General features: G+C 25.5%; 3 protein-coding genes and 1 long non-coding RNA gene across 4 annotated transcripts; all 4 read right to left on the bottom strand.

The window, feature by feature from the left end:
- Positions 1–1,895: 1,895 nt before the first annotated feature.
- Positions 1,896–6,791, bottom strand: LOC112637929. Its single transcript, XR_003122839.1, has 4 exons — positions 6,722–6,791; positions 6,429–6,526; positions 5,152–5,267; positions 1,896–3,418 (listed from the first exon to the last, which is right to left on the bottom strand). It is a non-coding gene; the product is annotated as an uncharacterized LOC112637929 (long non-coding RNA).
- Positions 6,792–9,628: 2,837 nt separating this feature from the next.
- Positions 9,629–11,348, bottom strand: LOC105258433 (pheromone-binding protein Gp-9). Its single transcript, XM_025407646.1, has 5 exons — positions 11,245–11,348; positions 10,828–10,936; positions 10,460–10,575; positions 10,022–10,133; positions 9,629–9,765 (listed from the first exon to the last, which is right to left on the bottom strand). Exons 1-5 carry the CDS (start codon positions 11,284–11,286, stop codon positions 9,629–9,631), a joined length of 516 nt encoding a protein of 171 aa, XP_025263431.1. The 5' UTR covers positions 11,287–11,348.
- A 3,444-nt stretch (positions 11,349–14,792) lies between these two features.
- On the bottom strand, positions 14,793–16,790 carry LOC112637306 (pheromone-binding protein Gp-9-like). The gene is made up of 5 exons (XM_025406710.1): positions 16,670–16,790; positions 16,338–16,449; positions 15,667–15,782; positions 15,256–15,367; positions 14,793–14,998 (listed from the first exon to the last, which is right to left on the bottom strand). The coding sequence occupies exons 1-5, from the start codon at positions 16,706–16,708 to the stop codon at positions 14,889–14,891; spliced, it is 489 nt and encodes a 162-aa protein (XP_025262495.1). The 5' UTR covers positions 16,709–16,790; the 3' UTR covers positions 14,793–14,888.
- Positions 16,791–19,454: 2,664 nt separating this feature from the next.
- LOC112637387 (pheromone-binding protein Gp-9-like) lies at positions 19,455–21,258 on the bottom strand. The gene is made up of 5 exons (XM_025407059.1): positions 21,160–21,258; positions 20,748–20,850; positions 20,374–20,489; positions 19,922–20,036; positions 19,455–19,654 (listed from the first exon to the last, which is right to left on the bottom strand). The coding sequence occupies exons 1-5, from the start codon at positions 21,199–21,201 to the stop codon at positions 19,515–19,517; spliced, it is 516 nt and encodes a 171-aa protein (XP_025262844.1). The 5' UTR covers positions 21,202–21,258; the 3' UTR covers positions 19,455–19,514.
- Between the last annotated feature and the right edge of the window lie 407 nt (positions 21,259–21,665).

Here is a 21,665-nt window from a genome sequence, read left to right as displayed (position 1 = left end):
TAACTTGTAAAACTAATGGACAGGCTTATTATTAAGTAATCTTTTGATACATATCTTATTAATATCTAGTAAGTAACTAGTAAATAACTAGTAATACTAGCTAATATCTAGTAACTAATATTAGCTAATATCTTATTAACAACCTTTACGTCTTATTAACAGCCTTTATATTTATTAACAAAAACTTTGTAGTAATAATTGAAATCACATCAAATAAAGTAATTATAAATAATAAAATTAATTAAAATAATAAAATTAAAATAAACATATTTTTATTAAATGAAATTTAGATATCTTTTAAAAAAAACGTATTAAAATGATATACTGATATAAAAAAGACATAACATGTACGACAAACAAGATATCACGATTTGTCTACCTTATTCCAATTTCACCTAAACTAGTCAAAGGATGAATTGGATTATTTTAATTTCTATCTTTGACCGGCCTGTTTATTCTTTCCTAGGATTGACTAAAAACATATCAATCAAAGGTCAAAATTTAAATCTAATTCGGATTTTGACCAAAGCCGTTGGTCGGATTGACTAGTTATTAGTTTAGTTATTCCAAGAAGGACTGTGTTTCGCGAGTTTTACCTATACATATATACAGGGTGTATCTGAAATGATGCACTAAACTTTAAGACCGTATTCTAGAGGTCAAAATAAGATTACTTTTTTTCTTATGAACATGGGTCCGCAAATTAACTCCCCTCCCAGCTAAAATTCGAAAATGTGTGAAATTAACCAAACATCCGTAACGCAAATTTATTTATCTCTCAAAAGAGAGTAATAGGTAACGTCAAAACCTTTTTTTTCTGAAATACAGCCAATTTTTAATTTTTTCCCTAAACTTTAGGGACTTCTAGCTCGGAGGGGGTTTATTTGCGGACCCATGTTCATAGGAAAAAAAAGTCTTATTTTGAATAAGACCTCTAGAATACGCTCTTAAAGTTTAGTACATCATTTCAGATACACTATATATATATATATATATATATATATATATACATATATATATATAAAATATATGTATATATATATATATGTATATAAAGTACAAATTATTTTATTTTTGTATTTAAAAAAGAGGGCGAAAAAGAGAAAATTATTTTTTATTCTTTTTATATTTAAAAAGAGAGAGAGAGAGAAAGAGAGATAATTATTCGATTCAAATATTTTATACATTTTTTAAATAATATAAATTAAAATTGAATGAATTTGGATTGATAGAGTTAATCTAAACGGATAAACACTCTATTTGCATGTTTTTTTTAAAGAAAATAATTATAATTTTTTTTTAATATTTGGTATTTTGAAACAGTTTGTGCGTTAATGCAGCAATCTTGCAGTAATTTATTCTAGGAAAATAAAAATGTAGTAAACAATAATGTGATAAAAGAAACATGAGATTTTTGCAATATTAATTAGGGGAATTGTGAAGAGATTATATTATTATACACACACGCAAATTACATATACTAAAATACACAAATACATACAGTTCTATCATTCCAAATTTAAATGTATCATTACGTCTCAATAAAAATATCTAGGATATAATAGTTTCTAGAAACTGAAAGACATTTTTATTCGCGTTTTCCTTTATTTTCTTGTGTGATGAAGTTTATCAGTACTATTAATGGGTTCAATCATGTCAAGATTATCTATTCGTGTTATCAGCACAAAAATTCAATAATTAGAAGTATAAAATTTAAACAATAATTATCTAGCTCTAAAATATATTACATTTGCTTTCTTATCTTTTATATAATATGTATCGACAAATGCAACTTAACTTAATTAAAATATTAACTTAAAGGAATTTTTGAAAAATGTTGAATTTCTTCTAATTAAATCTCTTATGGTTAAGTTTTCTACAGAAATACACGGTTTTAAATCATCAAAAGTATTAGAATTTTATTCATGAAATTGTTGTTAATTTTAAACAACTTCATATAAAAACTGATTTTTAAATATTTTTATTGTTATTCATTTATTTATGAAATTTAAAATATTAGAAAAAGTAATATTGTTTTTATATTTGTTGCTATTTTATTGAGGAGGGCTTCAGATGCCTACATTGCCGATTTTACCAACTGCTTCGTTTTCGCACAACATTTTGCAGCTTTTTTGTCAACATTCCCGATTGCCTACACCCCCATTGCCTACATGTATTATTGCACACAGGAAAAAATAAAGAAACGAAAGTACGATTGTACACATGACATTATTGCGCACATATTGCACACATAACATTATTACACACATACACATTACATACATGACATTGCTCACATGCACATTGCACACATAACATTATTGCACACATATAATAAGAAAATGACTTTGCATAATTAGAATCCACGATTAAAAGTGCAGACTGATACTGGATTGCTTACACAATCCCATCTTAAAATCTTTAATCAATTTGATGATAAGATTTCCGTATGCGTCCCATTTTCGAATTCGATGAACTTTTACAAGCATATAGTACTAAATAAAGTCGAATGTTATAAGAGCGAATGTGCAGAAACGTTTATTTTTGATATTTTAATTTTAATTATCTTCTTAAATAAATAATATTTAAGATTTCCATATAAAAAGAAATATTAGAATTCAAAAATATTTTGGACTTAGGACTATACTTAAGAAATAGAAATGAATCTCGCTTCGCGTGAAAGTCAATAACTCATGTGAAACAGAACAATTATAGATTTCATTTCAGGCCGCATTATGTTCAATGACCCACTAAGTTCTCCAAAGAACCGACTTTGCGCTTACAATCGAAAAATTCAACATAATATAAATAACATAAAAAAGTATAAAAATAATAAAAATTTGAATATCTTAAGAACAAAACGTTTCTGCCTATTAGCCTTTGACTTTATTTAGTACTGTATGTCCGTAAAAATTGATCAAATTTGGAGATGAGTCGCATACGAAAATCTTACCCAAAGCATTTAATTATATTTTTATTTTTTACATGAAATAATGTCATGTGTGTAATCGTACTTTCGTATTTTTATTTTTATTTGTGTGTGCAATAATATATGCATGCAATCGGGATGTAGGCAATCAGAAATGTTGACAAAAGAAGCTGTTGGCAAAATCTTGTGCGCAAACGAAGCAATTGGCAATCGGAAAGGTAATAATAAAACGGGACTTCTCCTACATACGCATGAATATTACATAAATATATTTTATTAATTAAAAAATTTTGTTTTATATAAAAAATAAAAAAATAATTCTAGAAGATTCCGAATTATTGTTAATTGTATTTATTGATGTTCATGTTCATGATGGTGTTCATGTCCCTTATGATTTCCATGTTTTCCTTAAGAAAGAAGTCTTTCGTTCTTTGAAGAAACACATCGTTAGAGCAAAACTTTTTTTGCATTTATCTCCAATATCTTTTACTACAACACAAAAAGAATTAATAAAAGTGAGGAAAAAGTAAAATATATACAGGGTGACCCATTTTAACTTAGGCAGCCAAATAACTCGAAAAATAAGCACACTACGAAAAAATGGTTAGAATCAAAATTTCGTCATTTCGAGGGGGACGTACAATGACGTTAAAATCAGCCCCCCCACCCCTCCCCCTGGGCGGTGAGGGGGGGCAAGTTTGAAATCTTAAATGGGAACCCCTATTTTTGATTGTATATTCTTATAGCTGACCTCGAGAGCTTTCCAAAACACTATAATAATATTTTTCCCTCAAGCATTTATCGAGTTATGAGGCTTCAAATCATTTCTTAATTTTACATAAACCGTAAAATATCTTGTAAAATATTCACTTTTCGATTATTTTACCTTAATACTTTTATGTACAAAATAATGAGAGGAATCAATTGGCGTAAAGAAAACATATAGTTGTTTTTAAGAAAAAATATGTAATTTGCAATTAACAATTCCATATTTTTTCTTAAAAACAACTGTATGTTTTCTTTACACCAATTGATTCCTCTCATTATTTTGTACATAAAAGTATTAAGGTAAAATAATCGAAAAATGAATATTTTACAAGATATTTTACGGTTTATGTAAAATTAAGAAATGATTTGAAGCCTCATAACTCGATAAATGCTTGAGGGAAAAATATTTTATTATAGTGTTTTGGAAAGCTCTCGAGGACAGCTATAAGAATATACAATCAAAAATAGGGGTTCCCATTTAAGATTTCAAACTTGCCCCCCCTCACCGCCCAGGGGGAGGGGTGGGGGGGCTGATTTTAACGTCATTGTACGTCCCCCTCGAAATGACGAAATTTTGATTCTAACCATTTTTTCGTAGTGTGCTTATTTTTCGAGTTATTTGGCTGCCTAAGTTAAAATGGGTCACCCTGTATAAATATAAAGTATCATATACATTTAATTTAAATATTATATCCATATTATGCATTTTTTGCTACAACATTAAATTAGCAAAATGTAAATTAATTAACCTATTCTGTTTATAAATTTATATAATGAACAATATTATAAATTTTCCTTAACGTAACCTAAATAATTTTATTTTCATTGTAAAAATTAGAATATGCATATAATATTATTTTATCTTCTTTTATCCAATCATTCAGAGCTTTGTAAAGAATGTTCTGGTTGGATACTTGTCATTTCAGTAAACTTAGTATGTAATGTCTCTTGTTTGAATTCCGATTATTTTATCTAACATTATTTAAAAAATATAAATGAGGAGATTAAAGTATCGATAAAAATTGATTATCTTTAAAAATACAAAAATTTTACTTTACATTATGTTTAAAGTAAACCATATTTTTACATCAATATAAAATATGATATATAATTATATTATTAGACTATATAGCATATTATTAGAATATTAATTAATGTTATTAATGTTATTAATTAATGTTATTATTAATGTTCAAATGAAACATGAATTAAAAGTTGTTCTAAAAATCTTAGTTTATGTTATTCTTTTAACTTTATGTTATTCTTTTACTTATTGGACGTACTATAATTTCTAGATAAAATTAATAATTAATGTGCTGACTTTAAAAAAATAAAAATATTATAAGATTATTACATTTATGTATTTAATATTTAATAATTTTTTTGTTATCTAAAAATATAGTTTGCAATTTTGAACATCACGTGTTATACAAAATTATCTCAAAAAAACTTACCACATTCTCTTTTTGTAATATGCAATAGACAACACAACTATTTTTTCTTAGTTTTTCTTGATTTTCAGATTGTTTATGCCTATCATGTATTAGATCTCCTATTGTGAACATATCATCTGTAAAATAAATATTCTAATATTTAAAAAAATATATAATATCCATTATATATTATAATCTATACAATAACTATAATTTTCTATTCATTTTATGAAAGATTTAAATATTTAAATAAAATATATCTAAAACATAATATGTATTATTTACGTATTAACAATAATACGTATATTTTAATATTATATATATACTAGTATATAATATATAATATTGTATATATCTATATCTATATATATATATATATATACAGGATGGAGCATCTAAAACAGGTCACCTAAATAACTCAGCTGCTTTCGATGAGGTAGAAAAAAATGCTTTAGACCACATTTGCTTGGGTTTACGAGAACTATAATCTAAGATGGTTTTTTTTGTAGGTGAAAGGGTGGAGAAGGTCTACGAAGGTCAACTTTGATTTTTTAAATGGAACCGCCTACTTTTTATTGCATATTCTTGCAGCTGATCTTCGAGAGCTTTTCAAAATACTATAATTAAGTTAATTTTCATTAAGTACTTTCCGAATTATGAGCTTGAAATCATTTCTTAATTTTACATAAACCGTAAAATATCTTGTAAAATATTCATTTTTTGATTATCTTACTTTAATACTTTTATGTATAAAATAATGAGAGAAATCAATTGGTGTAAAGAAAACATATAATTAGTTTTAAGAAAAAATATGTTAATTGTTAATTGCAAATTACATATTTTTTCTTCGAAATAACTATGTGTTTTCATTATATTAAATTTTATATTAGATTATAGTTCTCGTAAAACCAAGCAAATGTGATCTGAAGCATTCTTTTCTATCACCGAAAGCAGCCGAGTTATTCAGGTGGTCTGTTTTAGATGCTCCACCCTGTATATTATTTTAATAGAATTTATAGATTTCGATGTGGAAATAAGTAACACTTTTCTTATTTAATTTTTAATAAACATTAAAAGAAATTTTATTTAAATAAAATTTTAATATATATGAAATAGTGATCTTCGAATCTTATGATAGATATTAAAAATTAGGTAAGAGATTAAACATATAATAAAAGAAATATTTTTAAAAATCGTTGGCTTAGTCATACAATTCCTAAAAACACAAATTGAGAGAGAAAGAGAAAGAATAATAACATCTTAATATAAATTAAGTCATGTATAAATTAATAACTTACTTATGGTATCAGTTTCAATCAGGCAAGTGTTGTAGTAGTTTTGTTAGATCGGATGCTAGTTTGTCGTCCATTTTAAAATCTTTAGTTAATATAGCAGGCTAAAATATGTGCAATTATATTTTGTATTATTTTAATTAATTTTGTCTTCTTTTTCTACATTATAGTAGTTAATTATAATTTAGTATATTTATATATTAATTTTAATTAAAAGTTTCAATTTATTTTAAAAATATTTTTTAAAAATCTTTTTTTTACTTTTAACTCTTTCTTTTATAGCAAAATAAGATATTTACAATAAATGCGAAAATGATAATGTAGAATCCGCGCGCCATCTTGCTTATATGAATGCTCTGTTTCTAATTATTATACTTGTTTAAGTACTGTGCGAAGCATAACAGCATCATTGTATTTATATCGGCTGCAAATATAAAATACATAGATAAAATCGAGGTCATACATTATATAAGCATAAAATATATGATGTGTAGAAGAAAGTATATTGATAATTTACTTTTTCTTACAGTTGCAAATATGATATACTAGAATATGACATGACATATACATACATGTTATGGTCAAAGGTCGTAACACGATCACTTTGAGTCGATTCTGAGGATTGACTAAGTTTCAATCTTCGAAACATTTTTATATTTTAGCCTTTAACTAGGCCGTTTTTGTCGATTCTATGATAAACTAGCATACCTGATCAAAGGCATGCTTTTATTCGGAGTTTGATTAATAAAAAAAAATTATATTTCTGATTACTTTTATCTTTTTTTTATTTACATAATAAATTGTTACAATTTTCGTACTTGAATTCAAATATCAAAAAAAACGCTTATATTTCTTTTATTTTCGATATAAAATAATATAAAAGGTAAGTAACTTGTAATAGACTTTTAAAAAGAGGTATTAAATAATCTTTTGGTACATTCTAATATCTTATCAATTTTTACATTTATTAACAAAAACTTCGTAGTAATAATTGAAATCATATTAAATAAAGTAATTAAAAACATTAAAATAAACAAATTTTTATTTAATAAAATATAAGTATCTTTTAAAAAAACGTATTAAAATAATATACTGATATAAAAAGAACATAATATGTACGACAAACAAGATGCACATCACGATTTGTCTATCTCATTCATGCAGTCATATCTAAACTAGTCAAAGGAACTGGATTATTTTAGTTTCTATCTTTAACCGGCCTGTTTATTTTCTCCTAGAGAGATTAAAAACACATTAATCAATGGTCAAAATTTAAATCTATTTCGGATTTTGATCCAAGCAATTGGTAAATCTACGGATTGACTAGTTATTCCTAGGAAGGACCGCGTTTCGCGAGCTTTAATCATATCACATACACACACACACACACACACACACACACACACACACACACACACACACACACACACACACACACACACACACACATATATATGTATGTATGTATATATGTATACAATTTTTTTATATATACATATTTGTATTTTTATTATCTTGATGTCTATTTTTGTGTTAAATTTTAATAAATTATAGCTTTCTATTCAATAAATTTCATTTAGCTTTCTGATACGTTGGAAATGTTTGAAGAATAGATTAAATTCTTGGATGACACATATCGGAAATTACCTGTTCCAATTAACGGGTAACAAAGATGCATCTGAAACTTTCATGTACATGAGTTTCGAACTTGTCCAATTATGCCGTCATCAAAATTACATTTGTGATCAACTTACATTTTCTTGTTGTCCATAAACTTTATTAAAGGATGATATATATATATATATATGTGTGTGTGTGTGTGTGTGTGTGTGTGTGTGTGTGTGTGTGTGTGTGTGTGTGGTGTGTGTGTGTGTGTGTGTGTGTGTGTGTGTGTGTGTGTGTGTGTGTGTGTGTGTGTGTGTGTGTGTGTGTGTGTATATAAAATATTTGTTCGATTTATAAAGAAATAGCACAAGTTATTTTATGATTATTTTTGTACTCAAAAAGGAGAGAGAAAGAGAGAGAATTCTATTTAAATATTTTATATATTTTTTTAATAAAGTTGAGTTAAAATTGAATGAATTTGGATTAATATAATTAATATAATTAATCCAAATAGATAAACATTCTATTTACATGTTTTTTTCAAGAAGGTAATTATAAATCTTTTTTCTTTTGGAAAAATATTTAGTATTTTGAAATATTTTATGCTTTAACGTTAATGCAGTAATCTTGCAGTAATTTACTCTAGGAAAACAAAAATGTAATAAACAATAATGTGATAAAATAGATATGGAATTTTTCCAATATTAATTAAAGAAATTGAAGAGATTATATTATTATATACACACACACAAATTACATGTACTAAAATACACGAATACATACAGTTTTATCATTCCAAAGTTAAATATATCATTGAGCATAAAAAAAATCTCTAAAACATAATAGTTTCTGAAACTAAAAGACATATTTTAAAAGAAAATCTAGAAACTGAAAGACATATTTTATTCCTTTTCCCTTTTTACTTCTTGTATGATAAAGTTTATTTTATCAGCACTATTAATGAGTTTAATCATGTCAAGATTATCTGTTCTTGTCATCTTAATGTCACAAATTCAATAATTAAAAGTGTAAAATTTAAATAATTAAGTTAGGTTACCTAGTTCTAAAATACTTTTGCTTATTTATCTTTTATATAATATGCATCGACAAATAATATATTATATATATGCAACTTAATTTAATTAAAATATTAACTTAAAGAAATCTTTGAAAACTGTTCTCTTAAAAAATGAATCTCTTTTCGTTAAATCTCTTATGATCAAGTTTTCTACAGAAATACACGATTTTGAATCGTTAAAAATATCAGAATTTTATTCATGCAACTGTTAATTTTAAACAACTTCATATAAAAACTGATTTTCAAATATTTTTATTTTTATTCATCCATTTATGAAATATAAAATATTAGTAAAATTAATATGTTACTTAAATTAAATTAAAAATTAATAATTAATTATTTTACATTTGTAGCTATTTCATCATCAGAATTATTATAGCAGAATTCATTATATCAGAAAATCAAGAATATAATTCAAGAGAAAAAATATAATTGTTTATTTAATATATAATTGTTTATTTAATATATTTTGTTGCAAATTTATATTAATAAAAACACATAAATAATGTTCAATTAATGACATTCAAATAGTTTGTTCTGTTTCTTCATTTTCATCAATTTCTGGTCTTTCATGTCCTTCAAGTATCAAGTTATGTATAGCTTTTACAGTACAAGTAAATAGAGAGAAGCACTTTTCACATTCTTCTGTAATATTTTTTACTAGAATATAAATAAAAATAATATAAATATAATTAAAAACTGTCGAAAAATTTAAAAATATATATTTTTTTATTCTTTATATTATATTTTAACACAAAATATAAGATCTGTTTTTATTAGCTTATTTAAAGCTGAAGCAAAAATTAGTGCAAGAATATACACATATCGTGAAACTGAGTTTGTTTTCTCTTATTTCCTATAATATTTGTAATATATAAAATTTCTTATGTTTATAATAGAAATAATAATAAGTTACCTTCTTTTATGCAATTACGTGCAATCCTTTGTGCTTCGGCATTGCGAGGATGACCAATAGATATTATATCTATTATTGCATAAGCTTTCTGCTCATTCTTTGAATCTTCCATCTATATTATAAATAAAATTTGTAAATAAAATAGGAAAAACAGAAGAATATAAAGTTCTGAGTATTTTTCTAACTTAGATATTCATAAAAGTAAAGTAAATTCATAATTACATGTATGTACTATTAATAATGTATAAAATATCGATTTTTATATTACTTTATAGTGAAATAATATTTTATTACATATATTGATGTCTTTATATCATCTTTATATTATTAAAAAATTCTTTAGTTTTTTTAAATTAAAAAATTTTATAACTAACAATAAATATCATATCATCATGTATTATACACAGAGAATAAATTTATATAGTACAAAAAATTTACCAAATCCTGTTTTTTTAAATAACAAGCTAGGATGCAACCTAGTTTTCGTGACTTTTCTACATTTTCAGGTTTTTTATGCACGTTAATCAATATTTGTACCGCTTCGGACCAAGCATCTAAAAAATAAATTGTAGAATTGCAAGAAAAAGTGCGTATATTGCTTATTTTAAACTTACTTTAAATAGATTGAGTAAATATAGAAATTCTATTAAATTAAAGAGAATTAATTAAATAAAACACTAAAAAATTATGTTAAAGAAATATTTATAAATAATGCAAAGCATAATTTGTTCAAAATTGTTAAAAAAAATTTAAATAATGAGCTGTAAGACAATTCTCCAATATATACTATATATTATTATAGTTACCGAAAGTTACATTATTTTCTGTCATACAAGTCTCCAATTTTTCCCTTAATGCACCCTCTGCTTCCTCTGCACTTTGTCTTATTGTTTTATTTCCAACTAAGTCGGATAACTAAGAAATAGTCAATTTTATTTTATATACTATTTTAAATAATTCGTTTTCCTAAATTGTTATATAATCATGTAAAATTACATTAAGTATACCTTAATTAAATATAATATTTTTATAATTTATTTAATTTATTTTCTTTAAATAATAATTTTTTTTCTTCATATATATCTGGATATTATATTATTTAATATATCAAAATCTATAAAATAATGTATAAAATAATAATGTATTAAATTATTTTTACTATTATTATTATTATTATTACTATATTGTTATAATTTACATTAAAATAATATTAAAATTCTTACAGCAAATCCTAAAACACAGACGCAAAGCACAATAATCTTCATTTTGCTAAGATTATTTCACTTTATTACACACAATTTTGTAGAATATTTGTAGCCATTGGAAAACATCGTATTTATACTGATTGCAAATATAAAATGTGTGGGTTAAAGATGTAAGTATATAGATTATATATTAAGTGTAAACTATGCAAAGCAATGATAATTTTCCGTTATTATTTTACTGACTAATGTTAGTAAAGAACAAAATAAACGGCAATAAAACTATTGCTCTAAATTATACAATATATTATAATACATCATAACTACATATTTTAATCACAATACAGGCCCTCACTATAGAGATTTTCAGAAATTAATCCTATATTTTGATCGTTTCAACAAGATTTTTACACAGTATAATTTCCATATCCTAGCTGGAAAACACTCTATATTAATACGTCTATGATTTTCATACATTCATGCTTTGCATACATTTATTCCTCGACTAAGATGTATGTCGTGCACGACGTTGTGTTCTACGCAACACACTTCCCTCGTTGAGAGGGTACCGATCAACTACGTGTTCGTTGATCTCGCATGAATATAACGTTACGAATGCTTATATTATAATATATATGAATAACAATGTTCTGGTAATAGACATAGTTTTTGCAGCTCTCTTTATTTCGTTGGTGGCAGTTTTGACAGTAGCAGCTCGAATTACTCCTTTTTCGCCTGGATGTATTTCCTTAAGGATTCTTAAGGACTCTAAACAGCCAAAAAAAGAAGCAGATTTTTGGAATTTTTTTTAAAGAAAGTATTTAGTCAAAGTATCTCAAGCTTTAGTAGTGTACTTTACGTAGTACTTTACTTAAGAAAATAAAATATAAAAATATTTTTTTTATTAAGAAAAGCATGTATTTAAATATAGATATCGACGCCCGCCTTCAGCGCCTTTCGGCGTCGCAGACGGTGTGCAATCTAGCATCCGCTGCAATAGTCTAAAATAGAAAAATAAAAATTATTTATTAATTATAGATCATTACGCATCGCTTGAACCTGATTGAGCAAGAAAGAAAACTAAATTGAAAAAAATAGCGATATTTGAAAAAAAACTTGCAATTTTTCCATAAAAATTTTCATCTTTATTGTAAAATAAAAATTATTTACTTTAAAATTTATGTTAATTTTTGTGGTTCATTTGATGAAAAATATAATTTTCTACATGTATAGTACTGGAAGAAACCAATTGGTCAAATATTTTTTTAGTTATCCTGCACACAGTTTGAAAAAAGTGATTTTGAAAAAAACGCGTTTAAAGTTTTTGGTTATAAAAAGTAATACTTTTTAATACTTACAGCCCTAATCGACGATTCCAGGGCCATATAGTTGGCCTTCCACATGTATTAGAATTGATTTAAGCAGAGAAAAAAGAAATCGATTTTTTTAACTCGTTATATGAGAATCCTCCCTTAATCCTGCCCAATGTCTGCTGTGTGCATGGCAGATTTTTTCCTTTATAAGTATGACGGTACCAACGTCTAAATTTGATCCATCCTTTTGCCATTTATTGCGCATCTGAAGTTCATTCAGATATTCTAGGTTCCATCGCTTCCAGAAATCCTGTCGTATCTTAGTAATGTCGCCAGGTAAACATTCGATTGACTGGAACAGACGAAAGGTCAGTTTCTGGTAGGAAGGTTATCGGTTTGTCGATCAAATAATGAGACAACATCATCAGGTCATTTGGATTGAACGAAATGGTCGTAATGAGTCTCGATGATTCAATTCTTCGAAAGTGAATAAAGTATATCCTATCACCTGTTTAAAGTGATGCTTGAAGAGTTTTACTGATGATTCCCACCTAACCTATCGAAATGGGGTGCGACTGGTGATATAAAGTGCCATGTAATTCTACATGGTACTTTATATTTGCTCGAAAAATTGTCTATGATCTCCTTATGCTTCTCAGAATTGAATAAGGCGTACATTTCCTTTAATTTATTATTCGCGCCTACAAAATTGGATCCGTTGTCCGAATATATATGTTCTGGTATGCCACGTCTCGCTATAAACCGACGTAATGCCGCTATAAATCCATTAGTTGACAAATCGCTTACGATTTCAAGATGTATAGCCTTGATTGCCATACATACCAACACACATACATATGTTTATGTTTTAATCCGCGTTCGATTACGGTATTTCTTTTCTTTAATAAAAAAGGGGCTACAAAAATCAATACCCGTATTAGTAAACGGTACAGAACTGCATACGCGAGTCGGAGGGAGATTGCCCATTTTATAATCGATGGTATTTGCCTAAAATCGAAAACAACGCAAGCATGTACGCACAATTTTCCGTACCTGATTCCAACCATCTGGTAACTAAAATTTCTGTCTTAGTAAATATAATGTAGTTTGTATACTTGTATGATGATGTGCCTTATGGATTTCGCGAATAATGTGATCGATTAAACGATGACTATTAGGAAGCAGTATCAGATAATTTTGACCGAACGTTAGACTCGATATTTGCAATCGGCCTCCTACACGAATTAAATCATTGTCATTTAGAAACGGGTTTAAATTCTCAAATCTACTTTTAATCACTGATATTTTGCCCTTTAATCTTTTGATTTCGTTGGGAAATCTTTCAGCTTGAAGCATCTTTATTATTCGTATTTCTGCTTTATTAATTTCTTCCGCGTTCAACGTTCCAGAATGCTTGTTCCTGGCTAAGACGCGAAAATAATATGCTACTATTCTTAATAATTTTGAATAGGACGAGTATTTATCAAAAATTTTAAAATCGTTATCTTTGATCGTCATGCAGGCATTCTTTTTCAGTTCTGGTATCTCTGTTATTTGTGTAATTTCGTTGGGCCAATCAGTCTCATTCTTCACTAACCACGAGGGTCCTACATTAGATTTTGCAAGAAAACGCGAGGTAACTGACCTCTCGAGATCGCATTCGCTGGGTTATCCTCCGACCTAACGTGTCGCCACTCTATCGAATCGATGATTTCTGTTATGGCTATGATGCGATTTGCTACATAAATCTTTAATAAATGTGGAAACATTTGTAGCCAGTAAAGCACAATCGAATCGCATCAAAATACAACTCGGTTGTGTACAATCTCTGTTGTGCCGCTTTATTTCTGATTATTATTTTTATTTTTTCCTGTGTACTTAATAAATTGTTACAATTTTCGTTCTTGAATTTTCAACTACCGACAAAACGATTATATTTCTTTTATTTTTATATGTTTAGGGGGATTTTTATATGTTAAAGTAAAATGAGATGATACAAAGTTTAAAAAAATTAGTCATTATAAACTATATGTTTAAATATGGATATAGATGTGTATTTCAAATAACGTAAATAACAACAATTATATAAGTATAAGAAATACAAATATAATTCACAAATCTATGCATTTAATTAATCTTACAATTTATATTTTAAGATAAAAATACAGAATTATATCATAAGAAATAATCTTAATGTGACATACATTACATATGATTACGTATTCTTATTAATCTAAAAACAATAATTATAAAACAGAAATCATAATTATAATAATGTAATGGTATTATAAAAAGATACATGTTCATGATTATGAAGATCGACTTCCTCGTGATCTCTCGTGTCCCTCTCCTCTAGGAGATCTCCTCTCTATGTTCTCTTTGAGAAAGAAACCTTTCTTTAGCTTTGAAGTAACACGTCACTAGACCAAAACTTTTTTCGTATTTATCTGTAATATCTTTTACTACAACACAAAAAAATTAGTAAAAGAGAGGAAAAAGTAAAATATATATTGTAAAATATAAAGTATTATATACATTTAAGTATTAGATGCATGTTATGCATTTTTTGCTAGAACATTAAATTAGCAAAATGTAAATTAATTAACCTATTCTGTTTCTGAATTTATATAATGAATAATATTATAAATATTTTTCTTTAACGTAGCCAATAATTTTATTTTTATTACAAAATTAGAATATACATATAATATTGCTTTACCTTCTTCTATGCAATCATCCAGAGCTTTGTAAAGAATGTGTCCTGGTTGGATATTTGTTTTTTCAGTAAACTTAGTATGTATTGTTTCTAGGTTAAATTCCGATTCTTCTATCTAACATTATTTAAAAAATATAAATGAGAAGATTAAAGTATCAATAAAAATTAATCTTTTCCTTAATGTTCAAGTAAAACATGAAAAGTCGTCCTAAAAGTCTCAGTTTGTTATTATTTATTAACATTATTTATTAAACGTATGCTGACTTAAAAAAAATAAAAATATTATAAGATTATTAAATAAAAATATTATATAAGATTATTACATTTATATATTTAATAATTTTTTATTATTTAAAAATATAGTTTGCAATTTTGAACGCCATATGTTATACAAAACTATCTCAAAAAACTTACCATATTCTCTTTTTGAATCATGCAATAGAATAAGCAACTATTCTTTCTTAGTTTTTCTTGATTTTCAGATTGTTTATGCCTCTCCTGCATTATATCTCTTAGTGTGAATATATCATCTGTAAAACAAACATTGTAGTAATTAAAAAAATATATATTATCCATTATATATTATAAATAAAATATATATTATCCATTATATATTATAATATCTATACAATAACTATAATTTGCTATGCATTTTATAAAAGATTTAAATATTTAAATAAAAAAATATCTAAAACATAATACGTATTTTTAATATTATATATATTAGTATATAGTATTATATACTATTAGTATATAATATTAGTATATAGTATTATATATATATTATTTTAACAGAATTTATGGATTTCGAAATGCAAATAAGTACGCTTTTTTTATTGAATTTTTAATAAACATTAAAGGAAAGTTTTTAAATAATATTTTAATATATATGAAAGAGTAAATCTTGGTATATATTAAAAATTGTGTGAGTGATTAAATATAAAAAAGATTTTACAAATTCGTTGGCTTAATCATACAATTCCTAAACACGCAATTTGAAAGAGAGAGAGAGAGAGAGAGAGAGAGAGAGAGAGAGAGAGAGAGAGAGAGAGAATAATAAAGTCTTGTATAAATTAATAACTTACTATCAGTGGCACCGGTTTCATTCAGGCAAGTATTGTAGTAGTTTTCGTCGGATGCTAGTTTCTTATTCACTAAATCTATAGCTTCATGTGGAACTGTAGCTAAAATAGCAGGCTAAAATATGTGCAATTATATTTTGTATTATTTTCATTAATTTTACCTTCTTATTCTACATTATTCTACATTATTTAATTATAGTACGTTAATTATAATCTAGTATATTTATATATTAATTTTAATTTTAATTAAAAGTTTCAATTTATTTTAAAAATATTTTTAGAAAATCTTTTTTTTACTTTTAACTCTTTCTTTTATAGCAAAATAAGATATTTACAATAAATGCAAAAATGATAATGTAGAATTCGCGTGCCATCTTGCTTATATAATTACTCTGTATCTAATTACACTTTTTCAAGTACTGTGCGGAGCATAACAGCATCATTATATTTATAGGCTGCAAATATAAAATGCGTAGATAAAATCGCCGACGTCATACATTATTATATAAGCATAAAACATATGATGTAGAAGAAAACATATTGATAATTGACTTTTTCCGACTGGTGTAAGTATGATATAGTAGAATATGACATGACATATACATGTTATCGTCAAAGGTCAACCATGTACGGTCACTTCTTACTTTGACTAGTCAATCTTGAGAATTGACTAAGTCTCTTGGTCAATCTTTGAAATATTTTTATATTTTGGCCTTTGACCAGGACGTTTTCTGTTGATTCTAGAATAAATTAATCTGGTCAAAGGAAGAAAATAAAAAAATATTTCGAACTTTGCCTAGGTCAAGGTCCTAAGTGTGCTTTTATTCGGAATTTGATTAATAAAAAAATTATATTTCTGATTATTATTTTTATCTTTTTCTTTGTTTACTTAATAAATTGTTACAATTTTCGTTCTTGAATTTTCAACTACCGACAAAACGATTATATTTCTTTTATTTTCGATAATATAAAAAGTAAGTAACTTGTAAAACTAATGGACAGGCTTATTATTAAGTAATCTTTTGATACATATCTTATTAACTAATATCTAGTAATTAATATTAGCTAATATCTTATTAACAACCTTTATGTCTTATTAACAGCCTTTACATTTATTAACAAAAACTTTGTAGTAATAATTGAAATCACATCAAATAAAGTAATTATAAATAATAAAATTAATTAAAATAATAAAATTAAAATAAACATATTTTTATTAAATGAAATTTAGATATCTTTAAAAAAAACGTATTAAAATGATATACTGATATAAAAAAGACATAACATGTACGACAAATAAGATATCACGATTTGTCTACCTTATTCCAATTACACCTAAACTAGTCAAAGGATGAATTGGATTATTTTAATTTCTATCTTTGACCGGCCTGTTTATTCTCTCTTAGGATTGATTAAAAACATATCAATCAAAGGTCAAAATTTAAATCTAATTCGGATTTTGACCAAAGCCGTTGGTCGGATTGACTAATTATTAGTTTAGTTATTCCAAGAAGGACTGTGTTTCGCAAGTTTTACCTATACATATATACAGGGTGTATCTGAAATGATGCACTAAACTTTAAAAGCGTATTCTAGAGGTTAAAATAAGATTACTTTTTTTTCTTATGAACATAGGTCCGCAAATTAACTCCCCTCCGCGCTAAAATTCGAAAATGTGTGAAATTAACCAAACACCCGTAACGCAAATTTATTTATCTCTCAAAAGAAAGTGATAGGTAACATCAAAATCTTTTTTCTTTTTGAAACTCAGCCAATTTTTAATTTTTTCCCTAAACTTTAGGGGTCTCTAGCTTGGAGAAGGTTCATTTGCGGATCCATGTTTATAGGGAAAAAAGTCTTATTTTGACCTCTAGAATACGCTCCTAAAGTTTAGTGCATCGTTTCAGATACACTGTATATATATATATATATATATATATATATATATATATATATATTTTCTTATATATACAATTTGTATTTTTATTTTTATGTCTATTTTTGTGCTAAATTTTTATAAATTATAGCATAGTTTATATTTATTTGCGCTTTCTATTCGATAAATTTAGCTTTCTGACACATTGGAAATGTTTGAAGAATATATTAAATTCTTGGATGATACATATAGGAAATTAACCTGTTACAATTAACGGGCACAAAGATGCATTTGAAACTTTTATGTACAGTGAGTTTCGAACTTGTCCAATTATGCCGTCTCCAAAATTATATCTATGATCGACTTATATTTTCTTGTTGTCCATAAACTTTGTTAATAAAGGACTATATATACATATATAATATTTGTTCGATTTATATAAAGAAATAGCACAAGTTATTTTATGGTTACTTTTGTACTCAAAAAAGAGAGAGAAAATGAGAGAATTATTCTATTTAAATATTTTATATATTTTTGATAAGTTTAGTATTTTTGATAACTTTAGTATTTTTGATAACTTTAATAAAGTTGAGTTAAAATTGAATGAATTTGGATTAATAGAATTAATCTAAATGGATAAACATTCTCTCTCTCTCTCTCTATTTACATGTTTTTTTTAAAGAAGATAATTATAAATCTTTTTTCTTTTGGAAAAATATTTAGTATTTTTAAAATAGTTTATGCTTTAGCGTTAATGCAATAATCTTGCAGTAATTTACTCTAGGAAAACAAAAATGTAATAAACAATAATGTGATAAAATAGATATGGGATTTTTGCAATATTAATTAAAGAAATTTTGAAGAGATTATATTATTATACACACAGGGAGAGTAGAGGAGACGGGAGCGTAGAAGATGGAGAAAGGGAAGAAGAATGGTGGAAGATGGTGGAAGAGGAAGAAGAAGAAAGAAGGAAGAGGAGGAAGACTGGGAAGAGAAGAGGAGAGGAGAAGAGAGAAGATGAGGGTTGAGGAGGGGGGGGAGTAGGGACAGAGGAGGAAGATAGGAGAGGGAGATAAGGGAAATGGAGGGGTCTCTCTCTCGTTTAGCTAGGTTAAATGGGGTAGTTCGTAAGGTAGAATGTAAGGATGTATTTGTTTTTTTGTTGTAAGAGGTTCGGGTACGCTTCTCGAAAAAGCGCTTTCAAACCCCAAGAGGACGAATAAACATTCTATCTATCTATCTATATTTTGTTGCAAATTTCTATTAATAAAAATACACAGATAATGTTCAATTAATTACATTCAAATAGTTTGTTCTGTTTCTTCATTTTCATTTATTTCTGGTCCTTCATGTTCTTCATGCTTCTGTGATTTATGTACAGCTCTTACAGCACAAGTAAATAGAGAGAAGCACTTTTCACATTCTTCTGTAATATTTTTTACTAGAATATAAATAAAAATAATATAAATATAATTAAAAACTGTCGAAAAATTTAAAAAATATAATTTTTTGTATTCTTTATATCATATTTTAACACAAAATATAAGATCTGTTTTTATTAGCTTATTTAAAACTGAAGTAAAAATTAGTGCAAAAATATATCGAGAATCTGAGTTTGATTTCTCTTATTTCCTATTATATTTGTAAAATTTCTTATATTATTTATATATTATTCTTAAATTATTTATAATACAAATAATAATGTTACCTTCTTTCATGCAGTCACGTGCAATCTTATGTGCTTTGCCTTCGTCACGAGAACCATCATATATTTTATTTATTTTTGCATGAACTTTCCCTTCTTTAATCTTTGAATCTTCTATCTATATTTATAAATAAAATTTATAAATAAAATAATAAAAACAGAAGAATATAAAGTTCTGAGTATTTTTCTAACTTAGATATTCATAAAAGTAAAGTGAATTCATAATTACATGTATGTACTATTAATAATGTATAAAATATCAATTTTTATATTACTTTATAGTGAAATAATATTTTATTACACATATTGATGTCTTTATATCATCTTTATATTATTTATATATTATTAAAAAATTCTTTAGTTTTTTTGAAATTAAAAAGTTTTGTAACTAATAATAAGTATCATATCATCATATATTATACATAAAGAATAAAATTTTAGTATAAAAAATTTACCAAATTTTCTTTTTTTAAAAAACAAGCTATGGTGCAACCTAGATTTCTTGTCTTTTCTTCATTTTCAGGTTTTTTATGTACATCAGTCATTATTTGTTCCTCTCTGTACCAATCATCTAAAAAATAAATTGTAGAATTGCAAGGAAAAGTGCGTACTTTGCTCATTTTGAACTTACTTTAAATAGATTAAGTAAATATAAAAGTTCTATCAAATTAAAGAGAATTAATTAAATAAAACACTGAAAAATTATGTTAAAGAAATATTTATAAATAATGCAAAGCACAATTTGTTCAAAATTGCTCAAAAAACCTTAAATAATGAGCTATGAGATAATTCTGCAATATATACTATATATTATTATAGCGATAGTTACCGAAAGTTACATTATTTTCTGTCATACAAGTCTCAAAATTGTCCTCCCTTGATACTGCACTTTTGAATTGTCGTTTTATTTCATCTTCAATTAAATTGGATGACTGAGAAATATGCAATTTTATTTTATATACCATTTTAAATAATTTTTTTTACTAAATTGCTATATAATCATGTACAATTATACTAAGTATACGTTAATTAAAATATATTTTTATAATATTAATTTATTTTCTTTAAATAATTAAAAAAAATATTTTTCTTCATAAATATCTGGATATTATATTATTTAAGATATTATAATCTATAAGATAATGTATAAAATTATAAGATATTAAATTTTTACTATTATTATTATTATTATCATTACTATATTGTTATAATTTACATTATAATAATAATAAAATTCTTACAGCAAAACCTAAAACACAGACGCAAAGCACAATAATCTTCATTTTGCTAAGATTATTTCACTTTATTACACACAATTTTGTAGAATATTTGTAGCCATCAGAAACATCGTATTTATACTGATGATAAATATAAAATGTGTGGGTTAAAGATGTAAGTTCATAGATTATATAAATATTAAGTACAAACTATGCAAAGCAATGAAAATTTTCCGTTATTATTTTATGACTAATATTAGTACAGAACAAAATAAACACTAATAAAACTATAGCTCTAAATTATACAATATATTATAATACATCATAATCATATTTTAATTACAATAGAAGCCCTCTCTATAGAAATTTTCAGAAATTAAACTTACACTTTGATCATTTCAACAAGATTTTTACACAGTATAATTTAGCTGTATAATTTAGCTACACAGTATATCTTAGCTGGAAAACACTCTATATTAATACGTCTATGATTTTCATACATTGCTTCTTCAAATGCTGTCATAATTTCC

Source organism: Camponotus floridanus, unplaced genomic scaffold, assembly GCF_003227725.1.
Source record: "Camponotus floridanus strain SB8 unplaced genomic scaffold, Cflo_v7.5 scaffold1, whole genome shotgun sequence".
Lineage (NCBI taxonomy): Eukaryota > Metazoa > Arthropoda > Insecta > Hymenoptera > Formicidae > Camponotus > Camponotus floridanus.
This window is presented reverse-complemented; position numbering and strand designations above follow the sequence as displayed.